We start from the raw sequence: 25290 nt of genomic DNA on the forward strand, positions 1-25290 counted from the left end.
CGCACGAGAGTGCTTGTTTTTAAATCGACCTTCAAGATCTACAAGTTACACAGTAACACATTTTTTTCGAGTTAAAATGAAAGCTTAGTGGTTAGAAAAAGCAAATGTTTAAACATAACTAACATCTATGTCCACACACACACACACACACTACAGATGTTAATTATTTGATGGCGCGTTAACACAGTAAATTCTCGCGCTTCCCGCTGTACAGGAGCTATTTACACTAATCCACGCCTTGCAGATGAACTGTTCTGGTATGAATCAAGGCGCTGTTAAACTAAAGATAACTTCCATCGGTCGAGTACAGCACTTAAGGTCGAGTTTAAAGTCCGTACTTGTGAGTCGGAGCTTGTGGTTCCATGCCCGGCTGCTCGTGCGCTCCGGACGCGAATGAGAAGCTGCTGCCCATCCTCACAGGAGCTAGAAGTGTCCCCTCCCTTAGAGTACAGGACTATTTAAATTGGCATCCTCCTATTTTTCCACGTGATATTTTATATCTCAGCGCAATGAGTTAATAAATCGTCATTGAAAATATGACAAACAATTGATTTTTTTTTCACATTCTCAATATACTGTATGTATTTATTGATTCATTTATTGATTTATTACACTCAGGCAATCTTTATTTACTTTACACCATGTGATAAGCATATGTATGTGTTTGTTTATTTATCTATAATATTTCCATTATTTAGGTTTTTAGAGTTTATTTAGAGTGTAATAAATAAATCCTAAATTATACCAATCCTAAATTATATAAACCTAATTATATAAACAACCTACATTATAACATACACACACGTGTATATACACACATATACATACACGCACTCTCTCTCTCTCATATATATATATATATATATATATATATATATTAGTGTGTGTGTGCCCATCCATCTTCCCTACCACTTACAAAGGAGTTAGAAAGGACCCAATCACACACTATGGACAATTTGGAAATGCCAATCAGCCTACAATGCATGTCTTTGGACTGGGGGGAGGAAACCGGACTGCCCGGAGGAGGTCCCCGAGGCACAGGGACAGGATTCAAGCTCTGCGCACACAGGGCAGAGATGGGATTTGACCCCCCAACCCTGGAGGTGCAAGGCAACCGTGCTAGTCACTAAACCACTGTGCCCAACACCCCCTACCCCCAAAATAGAAATTTTTATTAATATATACTTTATTTTCATTTTTATAGTTTTTTTTTTTTTTTTAGTCCATGCAAAGCAACAAAAAATTCTTTTAAAAAATATACTATTACTTTTTTTTTTTTTTTAATTTTCATATTCTATGTCATGTATCAATTATATATTTTTTATTTACACTAGCATAGCCGGCTAAAAATAATCCAATTTTTGTAAATTTGAAAACCCACACCTGGGTCCCAGCAAGGCTGGAATAGGATGTTGATGTAGCTTGCAGACTTGTGAGTAAAAATGACTATTTCTGGGCTGTAGACACCAGTGCTAGCCAACAATCCAACATAATGTTACAGAAAAAAAAAAGGCAAGGTCATTTTTTTAAGTAGCTAGAAAAATGGTAGTTATGTAGCGACACAAAATTTGGTAAGTTATGGTTAACTGTAAATATAATTATGTAGGAATTAAATCTGATCTTTAACATTTTATATATATTTTTTAATTTCACACAAGAGGCCAACTTCAGCCATTAGCAAGTGTACTTTTTGTTAGCAGTCTAACACTGGCTATCAAGTCGAAAAGTTATTGCCTACATAATGTCTAGAAAAAACAGCTCAATGAAATTAGAATATAAAAGTTAAATGTGAACAAAACCTTAGGTTTTTTTTGCAGTTGCAGCTGATTTATTTTACAGACTTTTTCTGGTTGCCGCTCTGTCTCAACAGTCACTGTTGAAAATTCTAGAAAATGAATCTTGACGCAATGTCCTTGTACCCAAGTACACTTCAAAAATTCTGCCTCAAACTAATCAAACTAGTCTTGAGATGTTTAACAATGCATGTCAGGTAAGCAAACAAGTTGACTTTTATCCCACTTAGACATTCAGATATTCACTGAAATGTGCCAAATTTGCATCTCAAATGTTTAATACCGTGGTGGAGAGATTAGGGTACAGAGATGTGCAAATGAATTGGAGTAAGAATGTCAGCGCAGTGCAGGTTAAACTTTGTTCCAGTCCCTATATTCTCACCAAAACTTCTGCAAAAAAACTATATAGATAAAAACAAGACCTTCTTAAAATGTTATAATCTTCTGTTTAATTGTATGTTTCTCTTCTCTTCTTCTTCATAGATTCAATTACCTGTTTTCTAAGAAGCAGTAACAGCATTGTGTTCCATGTGTAATCGAATCCTGCACGGCTTTAGCCAAAGGCTACGATTTCTATTAGATATGGGTGATCAGTTCATCCCATTAAAGTCAATGAATGTCCATTTAAAGCTTTCCAGTGCTTCTTTTATGAAACCTTTACAGGCCTGTTTCTGGGCATTTTTGTTGATACTCTAGCAAAGATTAGATAATATAAGGAACCTGGTTACGCAGGCGGATTTATGCACTCATTAAGGGCATTTTCTTTCTACAGGAACAGGAATTTGTTCGTACTACTTCAGGAAGTTGCCATACAGATGGGAGATGGTGACCCCAACAAAGGACAAACAAACAAGATGTCCTGGCACTGCGGCATACCCCAAACACGGATCTTCCACTATCAAGCCTGTGAGCGCTATCCATTTCCACAAACTCTGTGCTGATGCAGTGATAAAGACTCATGAAGTTTCATTTTTTATAAGACAACAGCAATCACAGTTTTATATGTATATAAATCTTATAATACATTTATTTACTTGTATAGTACTGTTCATACATAAAATGGAGCTCAAAGTGTTTCACAGGTCAAACAAACATAAAAGGAAGAAAAAAAAACTAAATTTAACAAATCAACAACAATTCAAATCAACAATGAAAGTAACAGTGTAAAATTAGGCCACAATGATAATATAAATAATAAAATACAAAAAGAAAAAAGAAAAAGAAAAAAACCCAGAAATAATAAAGACTAAATATATCAATCAAAAGGTAACTTAAAAAGCTATGCCTTCAAATGCTTTTTAAAAATGTGAATATTTGGCAGTTGTCTAATTTCAATAGGTCAAAGGCTCCAGAATTTTGGGGTATAATGGCTAAAAGCTGCTTCACCTGATCTCTTAAGGTTTGCATTACAGTATGTCAGAAACTCAGCATTGGAAGACCTCAAACTATGAATTAGAACATATTCTGATAAACAATCAGAAAGACATGAAGGTGCCAAATCATTCAGTATTTAAAAAAAAATAATAAAATCATGAAACAACCTTAAAAATCAATCCTATACTTAACAGGTAACCAATGCAAATGAGCTAAAAAACAAAGTGTAATATGATCTCTTCTCCTGGATCTTGTAAGCACTCTAGCTGCAGAATTTTGCACCAGTTTATCCAAATAATTCTTAAACCATTATAAAGTGCATTACTGTAATAAGGTGAGGGAAAAAAAACATAAATCAGTTTCTTAGCATCACTGAAACAAAGGGTCAAATTTGTGCTATATTGCTAAGATGATAAAACAGGTCTTAGTAACACCTATTATGTGTGACTTAAAACTCAGCTCAGAATCTAAAATTAGACCAAGGTTGTTAACTTCTGTCTTTGACTGTAGAGCCAGAGCACCTAGTCCATTTACAATTCTGTACCTTGCATAATTTGGAACCATAAGAATCTCCGTTTTATCCTTATTAAGTTTCAAAAGTGTGTGCTCATCCATAGTACGATGCTGGACAGACATTCAGACATTATCTGTGTCATTAGGCTCCACCGAGATCTATAATTGTGTGTCATCAGCATAGAAATGGTAGTTCATCTCAGTTTTTTGAATAATGTCACCCAGAGGCATCAGATATAATGAAAATAACACTGGTCCAAGTACTGACCCCTGTGGGACACCATATAGGTCATGTAAACTTCATGTAAATTTTATGCAACCTTCAGAAATATGATACTTAGAAGTGGATATGATAGTAGTAGTACTTTCATGTGACTGCTGATCAGTTTCTTATATATATATATATATATATATATATATATATATATATATATATATATAAAAAAAAACCTGTCTTACATATGATCTTTCAATGAGAAATGCCAACAAAAGAATAAAGGTCTTTATAGCAGTTGTTTGCCATTGTAAATTCCAATATGCTTGCAAAGTGGTAAGATCAATTTGTATGAAGAACTATGGAGGTTTGGATTTTTGGTTAAGTTCTGGATGTGGATTTGTTCATGAGATATGAAATCAAGCAAAACATCACCCTACTTTGTTTAAATGTATATACATTTGTCATGAGATCCGGTTCATCATGGGACAGAAATAGCAAACACCACATTTGACTGGCTTTTTAAATACCAAGTTTATACAGATTACATATTGCCTTTTTACCCATGTTTGATATGTGGGATGTCTCAAATATAAGTATATAATATATGCCTTAAGGACCGGCTTAAACAAAGGCTGTAGTGTACATGCAAATTAACATTTTGGTAAATGTTAGCTTTTTCAGAACAACATTGACATGTTTTTGTTTCTTTGATGTAATATTTTTTCAGTAGATGGTCCATAAAATGCTTGACACTGGTTCAGAGAGAGTATACATGGCAGGTGTTGGAGAGCCTTGGGGCTCTGGGTAAAAGATTGATCAGTAAGCTAAACGAAGAACAGATCTGTGCTATTTTTTCTAAATTACATTACTTCCAGTTGCCTTTCAGATCAAAATCGCAGTTTTGCAGAATCAGACAAAGAGCTTTTCGAAAAAAGGAAGTAGTGTTTTTTTTTTCCCTATACTATGCAAATTTTTAACGATCTGCACAATTGCAGGTTAGCAATGTAATTCATTTTCATACCTTTTCCTACAACTTCACTGATATGACCTTAAAACCCAAGCTCATCAATCTTGCTTGCTTGAATACATATATACAAATGATTCCTGACATAAGGTTGATGAATTGATACGACAATCCACTAGCATTTCTGCTAGGCTAAAGTCTTCACACTGAGCAGAGAGCATTTTAACAACATTAAGGTTGAAATTTCTTTGTTACTCCAATTAAACACCTTTTTTTAAAAAAAAAAAAAAAGAAAAAGATTTTCCAGTTTAGTGAATTCCTCAAACACCTCTGTAAAAGATTAAACTGTGCTTTATTAGTGCTTTTGTACATCAGAGAGTTCACACCATCAATCAGCCATGTCAAACTGTCAATCAAATCATCTGCAGGCTTAATTTAAATTGATCGGCGTTACCCTGCTACACCACACATGTGGTCCAAAGCATACTTGAAGGCATATGTATAAGCACCAGTGTGCTCCTGACTTTCAAAATAAATCAAGGATCAAAAGCAATAAACATTTCATTTAATGACATGCATTTCTGAAAAGAAAAAAAAAAAAAAACGATGACGCAGACTTTCTTTTACACTGAGAACATACTGAACCCTTCACCTTACACATTAACAGTGTCTCATTGTCCAAACCAAGTTTATTTGGATGCTACAGATTATATAAATGGCCTGCAAAATTAGATTATTATCCTTAGTTACTTCGTTACCTTTAAATACACAGAGTTTAAAAAAAAAAAATCATATTAAATGACAATTTAATAATGATCTGTATTATACTGTGTGACATCAGTGAGAAGGCTCTTTGATTATAGCATGTAAGCAGCCAATTATCTAATTTCAATCCTACAGATATGATACAGATAGGGAATTGATGCCATTATGTGAATTAAAGAGAAACATGAGCAGAGGTTTGAGGAAGGTTTCAGAGGGAATTAGTATTGCGTGTTATACAAATGTTGTTGTTTTCCTTGACTACCAAAATACAATGCTGCAAAAACACCGCTTAATACGTCATTGTTATTTGAGCCACGTGTCTCTGCTTGCACAAATGTGATGTGCATAATAAAGACAGGCCCAGTGAAAGGTCCCCTGTAGGATGCTGGCAGGAAATTAGCTAGCTAATGTTTTGAGAACATATACATACATACATACATATATATAATATTATTCTCTCCTACACTAAAATATCTTAAATTCATCCAAGTAATGTCTTTGAATGGTGCGTTTTAGCTTTGCTTGGAATTGTGCAATAAAGAGATCCCTGAAAATGCCTCTCTGAGACTCGCTGAAAATGCCGAGACATAAACACAAGTGGAAAACCACAAGCATGAACAATGACGTCTTTTTCCAACTCGGCTTAGTTTGCTCTTTTTCATCTGGGAGTTCCTTTAACTCGGACATGGTTGCGTAAATATTTCCTCAATCTTTCCTCAGACGAAAAGTGGTGTAAGAATCAGCATGGTGTCGTCCAGAGGTTTCAAGGAAGGGCTGTCGTGTGTTTGTGTTTCACCCTCTGGGAGGTGCCGTCATGGCTTTTGTACCTTCTGCCCAAGGCCAAGACTTTTTCCTCAGATCAAAGACAAGTAAGAGTGCTACAACTTGTGTTTACTCAAGAGGGCTGGGGTTGGGGAAGCTGTGGGTGGCTGGGGTATAACATCCATACATTACATTACATTACAGTACAGAAAACACAGTCACAGAGACACACACAGACATGTGACATTGCTGTAAGAATCCCTAGCGTATGTAGTACAGTGATGCTCACAGTACTGAAATAATATGTGGTATGCTACACAATTACTTACCACCTTATATTACATTTAATCTTACAGTTAGAACTACAGCATGACACATGACCTCAGAGGTCTGTTTCAAGCATATCCATTATATAAAATAGGGATGTAACCGAATACAAATGCGTTATTCGTATTGAACAGAAAATGTGTTCTAAACATATACAAATATGAATAGAAGGTGCACTATTATTTTAAAATTGTTTTTCAGACAGCTTTGATCTGGTTGAGATTAAAGTTGTGCATTGGGATACCAGAGGACACAATAAAAGTCATGCAAATCACATATTTTTACTTTCCAGTGTGTTTTAGCAATTGGACAGTTATTGAACTCATATTAATGATATATTAAAGTAGTACTAACATGTTTCGATATTAACTTCATGGTCAGGACGAGAGTGGTTTAAATTAAGCTACAAGTTTAAATTCAACTACATTTTTTAGAATTCTTTTAGTCATTGTGGAGATGTACAAATAAAAATAATTATGGGAACGGGTTTGAACACAGTCCCACACACATCTCTCGAGTGATATGAGGTTGAGGAACTGTCAGAGCCAGAATTCATAAACTGTTATGAACCATTAGTACCTGACAGTACTAGTATTTCTGGTGCTTTTTCCCCTCCCAAGTGTTGTCTAGTGTTTCTTGGTGCGTGGTGGTAGGGTTTATATTTAATTGATGTTTAAATCTGAATATAGATATGAATATTTGGAATAAACAAACAAATACAGATATTGTCATTGTGTTGCACCTCTAATATATTATACAAGTGTGAATGAACTCAAGACATATTTAAATTTGATCTCTCAATCCATGTCAGGGGGCCTGAGATATACACCATGTGGCCAAAAGTATACGGACATCTGATCTAAACTCCTACACCTTCCCTGAACTTGGAGGCAAATGATGAGTACAATTAAAAACATAAAAGAAAAGGCAATGGAATATATGTATGCAACATCTCCTATACTTGCAGGGTGAGTACAATTAAAAACAAAAAAGAGAAGGCAATGGAATGGATCCATGAAACATCTCCTATACTTGCAGGGTGAGTACAATTAGCTTGCTGCATTTTACAACTATTTGGCAACTTGTCAATTAACTGCTCATCTTGTCAGTGTTGACCTTTCTTTAGAAGAGCATCAGATCAGTCTCTTCTTCATCCGTGTAGGCAGACACCCGCTCACCCAGACCCCATTATCCAATCCTCGTTTGGTTGGTGCAAATCAAACCTAATTAATGACATTGATTGTTTACGATTTGACTAGACCGCTTTAACCTGAGGCTGCTCAAAATGGATCTGGCAATATAAAGGAGAAGCACTGAGAAATAGAGGGAAAGGGGGAGAAAGAGGCAACAATGTTATTTAATTGATTCCATGCCATCTCATCAATTGTGGTTAAAATTAAATGGGCTTTTTTTTTTTTGCTTTGGCTGAAAAGGTTAAAACAAATTCGACAGTGGAAATCACAGCTGGTGATCACACCGTACTGAACAGCAGGGATTTAATGAAGTAAGCCGCGTGTCATCATTCATCCAGCAGGGCCTTAAAAGAGAGGACATCAGTCTTCTGTAGGACGCCGCCATCATCATTGACCCCGGAAATTAATATTGTACATGCAGTAATTTTTTATACACACACTACATGCTCAATTACGAACTTTCTTTTAACATTCTTCTGACAGACAGTACGAGTACAGCATGGTAACAAATACACTGTCCAACATTTTTGCCATTACCTCTAAAAAAAATACCTCTGCTAAATTTAGCTACTCATCTTTTCAGTGTATAAAGAGTAATATTTCTGCTTGCCTGTTGAGGAAATATAAAAATTTTATCATGCAATTTAAGGTTTTAGATTTGATTTAACCTGTGATCGACGTAGAATCTACCATTCCACAAGTTAGTCTGAATCCCAGAAGGCTTCCTATTCACTAGGTTGTAGAATTTGTATATTGCTGTATGTTCATGTTAAATCAAATGTTTGGACTTGTGAAAATCAAATCATTCACATCTTCATCTACATATATATACACACACACACACACACACACACACACACACACACACATATATATATATATATATATATATATTATACACACACACACACATATATATATAATGTGTGGAACATTTAATTGTCTCCTAGTAGTTGATATGAATGCACTGTATATGTACCGTAAAACACAGCCACAGAATACAAAAGGTTTAATTCTTTGTCTTTGTTTTTTGTTATAACATCATTTTACCATCAAGTTTTCACAAAAATACTTTTCCCTAAAACTTTCATATTTTCATCATATGCTTGTTTGAGTATTACATGAAAAAAAAAAAAATTACAATGCCTACAAAAAGAAACAATGATTAAAAGGCAGCACAACTATTAAAATTCCTCTATGGGTCACATTTAATCTTTCATAAAGCCTCCAAAAATATTCTGTATACTTTTGACCCATCTTTCAAATGGAGACAAGGATTAGCACGCACATACATTTTCCTATAAATACGTTTATTGGTTTTTATATTCTAGGGATATGTTTGCTTGGCTTTGAAACATTTTGTAACCTTTGGTGTTTGACTTTGAAAGATTGTTGATGAAATGGCGATTGCACACAATGTACATGGACAACTCAAAGATGAAAGATTGCTTACATGATCTTCAGGTAGTCAGGAGGTGAGTAATGTACACAGAAGTGTAAAGTAGGCTTTTGGTGTCACCTGGTGGAAGACTGCAGAATAACAGCATTGAATATTTTTAGCCTCCACAACAGGGTCCTGTGTGTTTTTACAGGGGAAAATCTTCCGACTGTTTATGCAGCGCAGTATAACTGAGCACAAATGACACCATTAAAATTGGTGTAGAATGTTAACTCTTTAATATGGATGCAAATATAAACTTTCCACACCAAGGCCCCTAAAGCGGTGAGAGAGAGGAGGGAGGGAGGGATAAAAAGGCATGAGGTATATAGAAAAAACATGGGGATTTAAGATACATTAAAATACCAGAGCTCAACTAACTGCCAGTTTCTTTCCAAAAGGACTCCATCCATCCATCTTCTACTCCTTTTCAGGCTCACGGGGAACCGGGAGCCTATCCCAGGGAGCATCGGGCACAAGGCGGGGTACACCAGTCCATCGCAGGGCACACATTCACACACTACGGACACTTTAGACACGCCAATGCATGTCTTTGGACTGGAGGAGTAAGGCCCCGTAGCATGGGGAGATGCAAAGGAGAACGTGCAAACTCCGCACACACAGAGCCACGGGAAACAAACCCCGGCCCTGGCGGTGCGAGGCGAACATGCTAACCACTAAGCCACCGTGCGCCCCTTACAAAAGGACTCATCATTCAGTAATATAAATGGTCAACTGCAGTTTAACCCTCAAAATCAGAGGTACAGTGGTAAAAGGTACAAGTTAGAATATTTCTATAGTTCTGCATAAATATGACTTAAAATGTCATCAGATTTTCACACCAGTCCTAAATGTCGACAAAGAGAACACACTTAAACAAATGAGACAAAAATATTATAGTTGGTCATTTTATTTATTGAGGAAAATGATCCAATATTACATATCTGTGACTGGCAAAAGTATGTGAACCTCTAGGATTAGCAGTTAAGTTGAAGGTGAAATTCAAGTCCAGTGTTTTCAATCAATAGGATGACAATCAGGTGTGAGTGAGCGCCTTGTTTTATTTACAGAACAGGGATCTATGAGAGTCTGATCTTGACAACACATGTTTGTGGAAGTGTATCATGGCACGAACAAAGGAGATTTCTGAGGACCTCAGGAAAAGACTTATTGATGCTCATCAGGCTGGAAAAGGTTACAAAACCATCTCTAAATAGTATGAAACATCTAATGATGTTTTAGGTCCTATTTATGCAGATATAGAAAATTCTAAAGTGTTCACAATCTTTCAAGCACCACTGTACCTACAATTTTGAGGATTAAAGTACAATTAACAATCACTTTTTTAAATGTTAATCTTTCAAGCACCACTATAATTTCTTAGCTATTCACCTTAATGTATATGATTGAGTAGCAGTGAATGATTTAATAATTGAAATGAAACTAATTGGAAATGTGTGTAGTTAGAAGGGTAAGGAATGAAGGCCTGAACCCACTGACAGGGCCTTTGAGTTTCATGGGTTAATCTTGGGCTAATGATTTCTATCAGAAATCTGCATTTCTGTTTGCCTCACAGTGTAATCAGTATGGCTTTACTCTTGATTTAAGGCACTTAGTCATCCTTCTTGTCCGAGCTACATTCTTCTTGCTGCTCACCGGGGAGAATCGTAGAGGAGGAAGTGAGCTGTGAAATTGGTCCTTCTCCAAAGCAATGGTAGCGCTGCAGCTCAATGTACGTCGTGAAGAGTTTAGCATACTCGGGGTGGGTGTAAGCAAAGGAGAGAAACTCGTCTAGTGAAAAGATGACAGGAAAGAAAAATCTTTTAGCTATAGCATGTCAAACATATTGTATAATCTAGATACATTACCACTGATCTTCTGAGTTTCTTAAGGTTTAGTTTAGTCACTAGTATTTCAACAGAATATACAAAATGATACAAAACAGAAGTTAAATGAAGGAAGCTAAATGGTTGTGGCTCTTGTTTGTTCTGAGATCCTAAAGAGACTCTAAATGATTATTTTATTGGAGGTTAAAAATGTTAAGCCTATAGAAAAAATTAAATAAAATAAAGAGACTCAGACAGTGCCAAAAGGTATCTAAATCATTAGTGTGATTTATTTATTTTTTTTAACTTTTCTGATTAGATTAAATTAAATCTAGATTGTTAAAATAAGGCATTTTCTAATAGTTCTCAATTCACTAGACATTTAATAATAAATATTTCTTTTTTTCTTGTGCTGTATTTGTATACATGACAATAAAGGCTCTCTTTCTTTCTATAAAGATTTAGGCTGTATGTTGGAAAAGGTCATCAATTTATTAAAGACCATAACATGAACAGGGAATTCTGGGTTTTTGACAAACTGTAAAATGTAAAGTGTCACTTTTAATTTGTTTCTATCCACTTTGAACCGAGGGAAATACAGATTAAAAAGAAGAAAGTCAAGGGGGTGCAAACTTTTGAACTTTATAAAAGTTATACTCACCATACGTGATGCATTCTGATCCATCGATATCAATCTCATCGAAGAGTTTGCTGACGTCGAGATCACAGACACCGAGTGTTGAGCGCAGCAGGCTAGCAAACTCATCTCGAGTGATGCTGTTGTCCTCGTCCACATCAAACAGCTGAGGCCAGACATCACACAGAGTTACTGTACTGCCATACATCATATTTCCAGCATTTTTACCTTTACACCAGTGTTTCTCAATGACAGGGTCATTTACAGTGAGTGAAAGGTTGAGAAACATCTGGGTTGCACATGTAACCCAAGGGAACGAGCAGTTACGTGAGCTACACGCTGTGGGAAGCGCCCTCACACGTGACCAGTATCTGAAGCTTGTATAATCACGCTTAGTTATATGTCTGCTGTGATTAGGTGACGTGGCAATTAAGCACATCGCGTGATATAAAAACAGCACCTGTGACCCACACAGTCAGCCTCTATTATCTGAAGCGAAGACACAATTCACAGGCACGACCCAGTATCAGAAAGCTACACAATGTCCCATTCCCTTCTCGTAACCCAGACGTTCCCTTTCAAAGGTAACTCAACGTTGCATGAGCCACACGCTGTGGGAACGACAATACCCACTCCGTCATACTGAGGGTATGGCCTGTATAAAAAGATCCGAGCCTGAGGATCACTGAAGACACTCAAGCACGGCACGGGGTGGAATGTATATCCAGGCTGTAATATCGAATGAATGTGTGTGACATAGACCACATCCTTTAAGGGTACCCCTCTGGACAAAGCCTTTGAGGAGGCAACACCCCTAGTGGAATGATCCCTTAGAGGCATAGCGAGACCACGTGCCTCATAAGCAATAGAGATTGCTTCCAATATCCAATCAGAAATGTACTGCTTCGACTAACTTCTACTGTCTCCGCCAAAGCAGACTAGCAGCTACTGGACAGAGTAGGTGCAATTTCTCTTGTTCCAGTGTGTGGAACAGAGGAGGGCAAACAGCCTGTTTTCTGCAATGTGAGGGAGATTTATATTCACTGGGGAGAAAAAAGCTCATCCAGCCTTAGTAATCACTTCCACCAGCTCTTTATATGCTTGAGAGCTGCTCTCGGATTTTATCACACCTTTCTGACTCCTCAGAATCAGAGAGAAAGTTATGTATTTATTTATTTTATGTTTTTGGCTTTCCATAGCAGAAGGAGGAGTCGCGACGCGAGCTCCAAAATCCGGCGGAGAGCGGGACGCGGAAGACAGAAAGAGATCGGGCAGCGCTCGTCTCCAGCTCCTCTTCCAGATCCATACGGGATCCCCAGGACATGAGACGGCTGGCTGCCTCGGCAGCGGCCGGCCCAGATCCGCGAGGCTCCGACATCCAACTCGCTTCCGAAAAGAGAGCGAGTCGCGAGCGGAGCTGCTTAATTGTAAGACGACCTTTCGAGGGCTACCGTGGCGTTCTCCACCCTTCAACACTTCACACACCTAAACACTCCATCACCGCCCCCGGATGACGAAACGGGAGCGAAGCGTAACACAGTTCCTGAATTTTCCCTCCCTCATACTTTACCTTTTTTGTTGTTGTTGTTGTTGTTGTTGTTGTTGTTGTTGTTGTTGTTGTTGAAAAGATAGAGCGAAACTGAGGAGTGTTTTCGCAAGCAACATGCAGTCTTGCTGAAAATAATAAGGCTCATGAGGCGGCTCACAGGCGCTGTTTTTATATCACGTGACGCGCTTAATTGACACGTCATGTGATCACGGCAGGCCTATAAATAGGCATGATGTTACACACGCTTCAGATACCGGTCACGCGCGAGGGCGCTTCCCACAGAGTGTGGCTCACGTAATTATTAAAAACGCTATTCAAAAAGACAAAGTTGGTTAAGCTCTGGGTTGGTAAAGTAAAATGAAAGGCATAATGACTACAAGAATGGGAAATATTCTCTAAACAAATTTTAATTTAATTCATAAAATTATCAAATACATGTAAGGAGTGGCCGTGTACCTTAAATGCTGTCTGGATCACTTCTTCTGTGTTTGCTGGTCGACACAACACTGTCATACCAATGACGTATTCTCTAAAATCAATAGTGCCATCCCCGTCCTGCAGTGCAACATGATAAACAGTTTATTAAACCTACTGACATTTCTATGTACCTATAGTATTTCAGACTAAATGAATGGATTCAGTATTTTCATTACTTTTATTGAGGATTGTAAACATACAATTCTACAAAAAGAATAACATGTATGTGGATAGTAGTACTTAATAAATTTAAATAAACCCGCGCACACACACACCCTGTCAAAAAGAGCAAAGAGCTCCTGAAGCACAGGGCTGATGGGCATCTTGAGAAAACTAGCAAACTCCTCGATCCTGATTCGACCTCCTTTGCAGGACTGGGCCATCGTAGCAAAATTCTCTAGCTCTTTCTGCATGTTGTCCCATTTCAGACTGCGGGAAATTAAAAAAAGAATTAAAAAGAAAATGTGTTTACTTTTGGACTCCAGATAATAATTAAAAAATGTATATATAATCATAATCATCCTCAGTATAAAACAAAAGTGATCTGATGGCAGTCCAGTGTATAACTATAATTAGGTGTAGTTCTGTTACTGTACTCAAAATATTTTCTGAAACATTGTCAACATATCCTATGTTAGCATATTTAAGATTAGCACTGAGGATGATGAATATTTACTATACGAATTAAAACCCTCTCACAAATCCTGTCATGCTAGCTAGTTGGTTAATGACAACATTAAAGATTGTGAATGTTTATAAATATAACTAAATCCTGCAGAAATCCTGTCAGATTATTTAATATTATAACATTTATCTATATGGTTAAATGTACTCTCAGAAATCCTGTCAGATTAGCTCCCATTAGCAAGCTGCCTAGTATTAGCAGAATAGTGAATCAACAGGGATGTACATACTCCCTCAGTCCCCTCAGAAATCCTGTCAGATTAGCTCCTTTTAACTAGATTGTTAGTGTTAGCAGAATAATGTATAAACAGTGATGTCCATACTCCCTCAAATCCCCTCAGAAATCCTACCACATTAGCTACTGCTAGCTAGCAAGCTAAGTAATATGTAAAAATAAATAAATACAGCGTATGTACCAATTGATTCTTTCTTCAAACATAAAAGATGCCCTCTGTGGGTTCTGATCTTTGTATTCATGTCATTTAAGAGGTTGTTAAAGGGTCCAATATTCAGAAATTTAAAAGGACAAACAAAAGAAGGTTGTACTAGTAGCAGTGTAGCAACAATTTTTTTTTTTTTTTTGGACCACTGATTAGAGAATTAATAAGTGCTGATGGAATTTTACCTATAGGATGCTGGTTTCTGTGTAGTTATTATCATAACCTAAGTGTGCATGCTTATAGATGTCCTGACTTAACCTTAAGTCCTGACTTAACCTTTGTTTGGGTTAATACTGAAGTATGAATACAGATGTGGATATTCAATATTAACTCCATCCTGCACAGGCTTCACTTTGAATAGGGCCCAATTTTATATTAACCCAAGTCATTACAATGCTTTATGATACACCCATATACATACAATATTAAGTGGTACAGAGAAAGCAGTAAAGTCTAAACAGTGTGCTATACTTAAGCTTTCTGCTGATCTTGGTGAACTCCACTAGCCCCGCCTCCATGGGCAGAGTCAACTGCCCTGCTGAGATCATCAGCCGACAGTCCTCGAAAGTGTGATCTGTTATGGGCACGCCCAGAGCCCTGTCAAACCACAAAAGTTAGTCAGTACTGTCTTGGTGAAACCAATACTGCAGCACAGACCCCTGGATGCAGTGCAAACTTTTTGTTCCTTACTCTGACATTTGACTCCTCACAGACTGTGCGAATTTTATGGGGTTGTTTATCTCTTCTTCACTGGGAATATGTGGAGGAAGGTACTAAAAGAGAGAGAGCAAGAGAGAAAACATATATAAGAGATCATACATGATGTATACATTTCAGAACATTTTATTAAAACATGTCAACATTCATATGAAACTTCTTGAATCTTTATGGAAGTTCAAGTTAATACAAGTCAACTCTCAATAATATATTTAAGGTACATTTTTACATAAATGTGAAATTGTCCTTAATGTGTCTTTTTCTGACTTCTTAGAGTCAATATCTAAGGCTATGGGACATTAACGCTAGTTATCTTTGAAGAAATCTTCAATTGAAAAGAACTCTACGTTTCAGTTGACTATGTCTTCTGATGCAGTTTGCAAATAAGTTTGAAAGACAGCAAGTCTGCAAGAGAAATTAAAACAGAAGTAGACTCGGAGATGGCTAACCTCAATTTGCACTGTTGTATAGAGCTGACACAGGGTGAGGAGAACCTGGGTCCGGCTGAAACAGGAAGCAGCGATGTTACTGATGATGTTACTACATTTCCTCAAGAAGGAACTGAAACTGCAGTATATATTCAACATTAAGCACAACATTGACTCAACAGTTGTCAGTTTGGGTTTTCTCAAGAAATCTGTAGTGATGAATGGATTTCAAGCAACTGTAGGCATAACCTGGACAAGAATGAAGAAGAAATGAGCTCAAAAGAAAAGCTTTGAATACGTCATGGTTCCACCTCTATATTTATACATATTGGAACACACACAAAATAGGAAAATGCTTGCGTTGACCGTCCAGTGAGGATTATTCCCAGGAAATTAGGACTGGAAAGTATGACAATTCTCAGAGCTCATTACAGGGCCGAAATACAACCCAGTTATGGCAACACTTTGAGAGGATGTTTTATGCCTAGAGCTGAGCAGTGGGCCAGATGATGTGAAGATAGACATCTTAAACAACTTAAACCTGTGAACTGTTAACTGAATCTTCAGCACTTACAATGTAGGGCCTTGCCATGTCCATGTTACAGTGTCCTGAGGAACAGAGGAAAAAGTAAACATATTGGTAACAAAAACGTCTGTAAACAAAGTAGCAAAACACGCATTCTCATGTGCGATGATCCTCGATGGTCTAATTGTAGTGTGTGATTTTGAGTCCACACACTCACACTGGCAAAAGTGTAATCTGGTTGATGGTAAATGATTTTTATTAAAGGGAGTAATAATGCGTAACGTCATTTTTTGTAAACATATGTAGAGAAAATAGATATTGAAGATACTCGAATGATATTGTAAGTGACGTGAGGACAGACAACTCAAGAACTAGCTGAAATCTTGACGTATAGATTTAATTTTTTTTGTTGATGGCGCAATCTATATATCATAATTATAGATATATCAGATGATTGCCTCAAGCAGTTGATTTCCTCTGATTAGCTAACACTTTAATAACAACCATAAGTTTCAATTCTGCTTTGTTAGTTGACGATGCTATTGAGCCACTCACCAGTTTATTGGGGTATCTGATAAGCACTGGCTGTACAGGGACCCCTGGTAAAAAAGCACCTGAAAACAAGTGACAAGTGACAAAGCTTTCTCTCTCTCTCTCTCTCCATTCTAATTTTCAAACACACTCACACCAATTGAACACCCTGTGTAAACACAAGGGTACAAAACACACCATAGTTTAACCCTGCCCTTACTGCAGTGCTGTCACTAAATACGAGTTCAAATTCTGTGCTGCTCTGGTAAATGTGTGTCAGAAGTATCTATTGATCAGACTGTGCCGTAGATTATGGTGTCCTATTAATCCTGCTCTGTAGCATGATCTCATTTAATCAATCAAAAATCTGTAGTTTATATGGCCTCAGGCAAAACTGATTCAGTATAAGCATTTTGAACCGACTGTCTGCAATGTTTAAGTAATCAAAAATATGATTAACTAAAATTAATATATCTATATATGCTGTTCTGTATAGTGTAAAGGAAGGACACATCTGGTACAAAACAAAAGTCTCAACTAAAAGATCTGTTCCTGTTTTACCTTCTTCTGCAAGCAAAGTTGCATTACATACATTCAATTCAGTTACTCCAAAGGAACATTCTCATAGTACTGTATATAGACTGCAACCGCTTGTGTAAACTGATCCTTCCTCGATCTATCTATCGATCTATCTATCGCATATAACAATGCTTAGACCAAAAGTCATTACAAAATATAAATACATAATTGAAATTAAGAGTGTGCCCTTGTACCTTGTTTGAAAGTAATGAGACAGGATCTGTTTGTACACGTTCCTTCTGGGAAAATCAGCAACTGAAAAATATTGAACAAAGTCTGTGGATTTAGAAGGACCTGTCATGTGTAATCATTTTTGCTTATATTTTAATCAATCCGAGTGTGGTAAACCAGACACACTGCATATTTTCATACTAACAATTCTTTTAGAGTTACACAAATGAACTACAGCTATCACTGAAAAGCCCTGCATTATTTCTTATACAGGAAGTAGGGTTTTCCAAAGTAATTTCAAAGCAATTTCCTGTTTTGTAACACACAGCCTTTCTTCAAACAGGGGATTTCAATGTCTACGAAATTAGTAACCTCATACTGCATCTTACTCTTTCACGTCTTAGAAAATATAAATAAATATATAATATAAATATAAAACAGTAGCATGCCAGGCATGGGTTTATTCTGACCTGTGGCCAGCGGCCTTCAGACTTGGCGCGGTTGGTGATGTTTGTGATTGTTTGTTTGCGTGAGTCTGGGTCTTCCCGTGAGACGACAACAGGCTGCTGGCAGCGCAGAAATCCTAATGGACATACAGACATACACGTACACAAACTCTTTACTGCATGATACAACGTACAAACATCAGATGTTTTTGTGCGCTGATACGGCAGACTCCTTCCAAAAATTCTAAATAAACACCTCCTTACAAAAAACCTCCTCAGATCAGTGATTTATGCATCATTTTATGGCTCGTCCAACGAACACCAAGTCCCTTTTGTAAGTTATTATAGAAACGATAACCTATTAGAACAAGCTCCTAAATATAAACCTGCTATTTGCCTTGCAGCTGGAACTTTTGGAGCAGAAAATGAACACCTTCTAACCAATCAGAGTGAGCATTCAACAGCACTGTGGTATAAGTAAATACAGTATATTAACTATAGCGTTTTTAATATATACCCCACTTGATGGGTAACCTTGCGATGTCCAAAAATTATTCTATAGATTTTATAAGATTAAAGACCAGTTACATGGAAAACAGTTTTAGTCTCTGAAGCATTGTTTTACCTGATTACGTTCCAACTTGATCCCAAATGTGGTCGGTAAAGAATTCTGATTAAAGCATTTATAATCCCATTATTGATGTAGGCACAGTTTGATATCGGCTTAAGGTTTATAAATAGCCTTTATTCATCACACAGAGGTCTTTATTTCATAATCGAAGTACAGACATAAAAATGGTGATTAAAACCAAGCACTGTTACTTACGGCCGAACATGGGAGCAAGTAGATTCTCAGTGCGGGACACTACAGATGGCATGCCTGATACGATGCAGGTGATCGAGTCAAAGAATGAAGAATGAGGTGCCACTGCCAGAATCGGAGCCTCGCTGCTGGTTGCCTGTTTCCCCTTGACTATGACGCGGAAGCCCATCGCAAAGAAACACAGCTGGCCCAGAACTGGCATCACTCTATGACACATAAAGCTACACAAACATACAGTATGGTCATGCATGAGCAGAAACAAACATACACACAAGTGGCCTGTATAACTTTATATAATATTTGAAAAAGAGTAGATATATTAAAAAGAATAAAAGTCTAAAGTAAAGGTAAATTAAAAGAAAAAACAAACAAACCTCTCACAAAGATTAACATTTGACCCTTGACATCTTCTAAACCACCTGAACTGTCCATGTCATCAGACCTGATTCCAGTTATCTTAGGTATATAACACTAACCATTCTGTCTAGCAGAGTCTCGTCATTCCCGAATGTGTTTTTCTGAATAACAAAAATTCTGATCTCAGGTTTCCGGTTTTCCATTTCGTGGGTCTGCTTATGATGTTTAGTTGCTTGTGATTTCTGTCATTTAGTTTAACTGTACATTTTATGTCTGATTCTCACCTACCCTTCCACTCTGCCTGCAGCTCATCTGCTCATTTGTCAGTTAGACCAGTGTCGGAGGCAAAACTTTTGAAACCCCCCCAACTTGTTTGATTAATTAGACCACAAAAGGAAACACATCACTTCCTTTGCCTCTACAATGCAGTGCATTCACAGAAGCAACAGTCGGTTTAAGCGTAGATCAGGAGGTTTGATATCTTTATTAGATAAAATGACCGCTTCCTTATAAATGCTCATTTCTTTTTATTGTGTATATAAAGTCTGTGAACGTTGCATTTGAGGGGAAATAAAAAAGACCTTGATTTTGATTCGCATCATAAGATACGGATGCTTTAATAAAAAAACAAAGACTGTGTTTTTGTAGTGTTTATGTAGAATATCGATGTATTAGCTCCAGAAACAAATTATTTTTTGCAATGAATTATTCATAATCAGTAAAACATTCTCTGTATATCTCTGACTCTGCCACATCTAACAGCATCTTGTGCACTACTTTAGAAATAATATGCTAAGAATGTGGGATTTCCTAAGAGCAGTACTTTTCAAAGAAGGAGCCTTGTCATGAATTACCCCTTTCGACACAGATCACGGATCCCAGCATGGCGTGCAATGCTTGTTTCACTGTTTTCCATGTGTGTTTATGTTGTCTTTGTTTTCCCTTCTCTTTCTTCATGCATAATCTGTCACCTGCATTCCCCGTTCTCTTATTCTGGTTTCTCATTTCTTGCTTCTCGAAATTAAATCTTTCATGCAGTTGTGTCTTGTGTTTGAGTATTTTTGTGTTTTGAGTAAATACAGGCTGTTTATGGACATTATAAAAGACCCATTTAAAGCTCTATTTATTAATCTCAATATCGGATAGGAAAAAGGATTTAAAAAAAAACCACTGTTCAGAGCTGAGTATTAGTATTCACAAGGAATATCTAAGTAGGCATGGAATTACATCCTCTGTCCTTTTGAATTGCAAGATAAATTTGTTCTGAATTATTACATTTTTTTTTTTTGGAAGGAATCATTTGTACGCAACAAAACAACACATCTCTGACTTTGGATTATCTAACAGCATTCCCTGAACTACCTTAGAAATCAATATGCAAAGCATGAGGGATGCTCTGTAAATAGTATTTGCACATTTTGAACAACGTAGGCTTTTGTTTACAATAGATAAACTCTTCCTTGTTTCTGGCAACCCCACATCAGTATGATCCACATCTTTATAAATTATTTCATGAACCTGCTCAAACACAATGTTCGTAAAGAACCAGGACACATTTAGGCACATATCAATGCCCAATTATTATTGACTACTCTACGTAGTGTAGTTTTTATGATTGCTATATCAAATTAGATGTCAGTAGGAATAATCCTACTGCTGTCAAATGATTATGGTCTGCACTTATATAGTGCGTTTATCCAAATGATTAATGCTTGTAGTTGTGGACATTTGCAGTGGATAATGATGCTTACCTCCTCCAGCCTGTGAAAGGTTCCACTTCTCCTTTGAGAGGACGCTTGAACGTGATTAGGGAAGAAATGAGCCATGCTACCATAAGAACCAGGAAGAGGAAGACAGAGCGCAGCGGCACAAGGATGATTCCCAGAAGAAAACACTGAACACATGAACACACAAAAGACACAGAGACAGAAATACAGCAGTCAGTTGTTATTACCACAGTAAACAAAGAAATATGGCTGTAATCTATAGCTTTTGGACTCACTTGAAGTTGAAGCCGTTTGATATTAGTATCGGGACTGATACTTGTCTGAAACACTGGATTGCTATCAATGGTTCAGTTTGATGCACTGATTTTATACAGTGAACATGTGTGATGGTCAAAATATCAGGGGCTAAGAGGGCAATAAAAGGACTGAAGCAGTATCGTTGTAATATCCGCAAAGCAAAGGAATGACTTAATTTTAAACTGTGTAGCAGATCTTCAACTATCTAGTTTTGGTGAGCAATCTTAAGATGTGGTTCCGTCCAGATGTTTAAGATCCACCTTAAGTGGATTAGATGAGTGGTGTGCTCTGAGATGCTTTTCTGATCACCACAGTTGTAAATAGTGGTTACCGTAGCTTTGCTGTCAGCGCAAACCAGTCTTACCATTCTCCTCTGACCTCTCTCATCGGCAAGAACTATCACTCGCTGAATTTTTTTTTCTTTTCTTTTTGCACCATTCTGTGTAAACCCTAGCTCAAGGCAGTGGTGGTGCAGCGTTTAAGGCTCTGGGTTAATAATCAGAATCAGTAGTTCAAGCTGCCACTGTTGGGCCCTTGAGCAAGGCCTTAAACTCTCTCTGCTCCAGGGTTGCCATATCATGGCTGACCTTACATTCTGACCCTAACAAGCTAGAATATGAAAAAAGAAAAGAATGTCATTGTACTATCACTTTAATGTATATGTGACAAATGTAGGCTTCTTTTTTCTGGTACCAACAACCATGCCACAGTCACTGAGATCACATTTTTTTCCCCATTGTGATGTTTTTAGTGAATATTAACTGAAGCTCTTGACCTGCATCTGCATGATTTTATGCATTTTACTGCTGTGAAGTGATTGGCTGATTGGATAACTGCATGAAAGAGAAGGTGTACATGTATTCCTATTAAAGTCGACTGTGAGCGTATACAGTAGGCTACAGTATGTGAATATGTGAAAAATGAAATGTTCATTTGAGAAATTAGTGTGAAAAATAACCGCAAAAGTAAATTAACTGTTAAATTGCATGCGGAATTAAATGAATCGTGCACGCTAAGAAATAACAATTAATCTGTAACTATTTAAAAAAAAAAAAACTGTACTTTTCCTTGTTGCTGTGGGATCTTTTGTAGCCTTAATGTGCATCTTTTGTGGTACTTTAGCATTCAGAATAAAGTTTAGAAAGTACACCATGGGTCCCTAAAGTCCAATTACATACCATAAGTTATCTTTAAAGGTATACTATATTCATGTTTCCAGATAACATATAACAAATATGTTTGGATTACGTGACAATAAAAACATCACGTGAACTTCACGTGCCTTTCCTGTAGGGTTAAGAACCACTTTGACACATTCAAGGACACCACTGAATAAGTGCACGGAATAAGGACACGCCTTTCCTACAGCTGGAATGTGAGAATGCTCGTGCACACAAACAACATCTGCACGCTGTTCTTTCTGTATAATAAACGAAAATATCTGAATAACTAGAGAATAGCTTTGGAGGATTGACATGTGCATGTGTATGTGTATGCATAGTCAGCGATTTACAACATTAGATTTAACACTATCCGTGCATTTCCGTTACCGTGTCACCCGCCAGATGTTGCGTAAGTATGCATAAAGAGAATTTAAAAAAAACAACTGCACTCACTTTGATTTTGTCGCTTTTGGTCAGTTTAAAGTCCAGGCGGAAGGGATTGACGACGGCGGGGAGAAGGAGGGACTCCTGCCTGGGAAACACTCTTTTAGGAGGCATCATCATCAGATGAGCATATTCCAGCGCGCCGATGCGTCTGTCTGGGTCAGTAACAGACGCACAGTTACTGCACTGCACTTCCTCCTCGATGCCAGCAGCTTCGCACAACACGCAACAGCTATGCAACCTTTCTGTCCTTATGCTTTCTCCTTTTTAAGGTGTCACGCTGCGTGTCAAGCTCCCATCGACCCGCCTAGCTTTAAGCCTCTAATCCTCTTCTAGGCTGCACAGACATGTCCTTATTAGTTTGCTTAAAGGAGAACGAGTGTAATGAGATACTTACATGATAGTACAGAAAAACACAAATGTGTCATTAGTAACTATTTCAAACAGTTTCTATTTATATGTAGGATTGGCAGGCTCAAACAAAAAGTGCCATGTTCTACGTTGTTTAACACATCTAGCTGTCACTAGGAGGAAATAAAAGCTGAAATTCTGATCTATCACCTCAAATTCATCATTTTTTTTTTTTTAAATCTCAAACCCAAATGTTTTCAGTATCAGGTCAGGTTTTGATTTTGTTAGCACCAAAAAACAAACAAACAAAAGAACAATAACTTCTTTTTTCACCATTTTTAGCAAAGGTCAAAGTCATATTATTGACATTACTGATGTAGAAGTAGTGGAGACGGAAAACATTGGACTCAAAGTTCCAGAATGAAATGGGGCTATGCTATACAACAAAGTTGTGCTGACTTTCGGCAGAGAGTCGACTCGGCTATTTAGTGATCTAGACTATGACAAACACAGTAATGTTGGCTGTAGATTGTCGTATGGAGATAGAGATAAAGCACGAGCTAAATTCCACTGGTGCCACTATCAGCAGGTAGTTAAACAGCAGTGTGTAATGTGAGTAGCCATTAACCAATGTTACAACAAACATGTTCATAAAAGATGTTTAACCTAAAAACAAAAAGTAAATTCCATTTGAATTTCCTTACAAAATAAACACTGGATGCCATTGAACAAGTCGTTCAGAGTGATTTTCATTTCAAATATATATATAAAGAATCAAGTAAAAATCACTCCATTTTGATGTTTTAATTTAAAACATAGTGACAAGTGCTTTCAACATAAATAGATAATCTATTTTTCTATTATAGTGTCAGTAACAAGATCAAGTACTGAACAAGATCTATAAGTTCGCCCACTGAAAGTTCTGTCAAATTGGATTTGCTGCATCTATCAAATCCATTTTCCTTAAAAGGAAAACAATTCTACTAAAAAGTGGTTCCGTCTATCAGTCTTGGTTACATACTGCATATAATTTCAACTATGCCAGTTCAAATGATTTTTTACTTTATTTTGTGTTTTGAGTTACTTACAACTGTTAGTTAACCCTCCTGATCCCTGATTCTACTTATAAAGGGCAATCTTAGTAGTTGGATCAGGTGATTTGAAAGTAGAGGGAACTGTGCAGGGTAGTGAGTCATATGGACCAGATTTAACGCCCTATGAAAAAAGCTTTTATACAAGCTGAAACCACAAATCTGGGGACTCTAGTCTTATCTACAAAAAGCTGGTGTGGCTGCACATATAAATTTCAACCCAATACAATGTACAGGTTTTCACTTGCTTAATCAACTGATTAATCATCGATATACCTGCAACCTGGCTGCAATTAAACTTGTAGTTACAGGCAAGTATCTGCCTATTCCACTGAACCAACAGTTTCTGTTAAACATTTAAAATGGTTTACAAGTGAGTGAGCAAACTTTTTTAATTTAAAGAATAAATGATCTTCACAAGACATGTTTGTGGAAGTGTATCATGACATGAGGACTTCAGAACAAGAGTTGTTGATGCTCATCAGGTTGGAAAAGGTTACAAAACTATCTCTAAAGAGTTAGGACTCCACCAACACACAGTCAGACAGATTGTGTACAAATGGAGGAAATTCAAGACCATTGTCCCCAGGAGTGGTTGACCAACAAAGATCATTCCAAGACATGTAATAGTCTGCAAGGACACAAAGGAACCCAGGGTAACTTCTAAGCAGCTAAAGGCC

At 37.1% G+C, this 25290-nt stretch overlaps 1 protein-coding gene across 1 annotated transcript; it reads right to left on the minus strand.

Annotated features, from left to right (window-relative positions):
* Window positions 1–8842: 8842 nt before the first annotated feature.
* lpcat2 (lysophosphatidylcholine acyltransferase 2) lies at window positions 8843–23705 on the minus strand. Its single transcript, XM_053617208.1, has 14 exons — window positions 23178–23705; window positions 21289–21431; window positions 19184–19401; window positions 18382–18494; window positions 17935–17995; window positions 17186–17244; window positions 16679–16713; window positions 16126–16180; window positions 15650–15732; window positions 15431–15556; window positions 14111–14264; window positions 13815–13913; window positions 11834–11975; window positions 8843–11137 (listed from the first exon to the last, which is right to left on the minus strand). Exons 1-14 carry the CDS (start codon window positions 23286–23288, stop codon window positions 10959–10961), a joined length of 1578 nt encoding a protein of 525 aa, XP_053473183.1. The 5' UTR covers window positions 23289–23705; the 3' UTR covers window positions 8843–10958.
* Between the last annotated feature and the right edge of the window lie 1585 nt (window positions 23706–25290).

This window comes from Ictalurus furcatus, chromosome 27 (assembly GCF_023375685.1).
Source record: "Ictalurus furcatus strain D&B chromosome 27, Billie_1.0, whole genome shotgun sequence".
Classification (NCBI taxonomy): Eukaryota; Metazoa; Chordata; class Actinopteri; order Siluriformes; family Ictaluridae; genus Ictalurus; species Ictalurus furcatus.

Coding starts and splice junctions, on each gene's coding strand:
- lpcat2 (XM_053617208.1), bottom strand. CDS start 23,288: ATGATGATGCCTCCTAAAAGAGTGTTTCCCAGGCAGGAGTCCCTCCTT. Junction 17,245..17,934: donor TCTCATTACTTTCAAACAAG/GTACAAGGGCAC, acceptor ACTTGTTTTCAG/GTGCTTTTTTACCAGGGGTC. Junction 14,265..15,430: donor AAGATCAGCAGAAAGCTTAA/GTATAGCACACT, acceptor AATTTCCCGCAG/TCTGAAATGGGACAACATGC.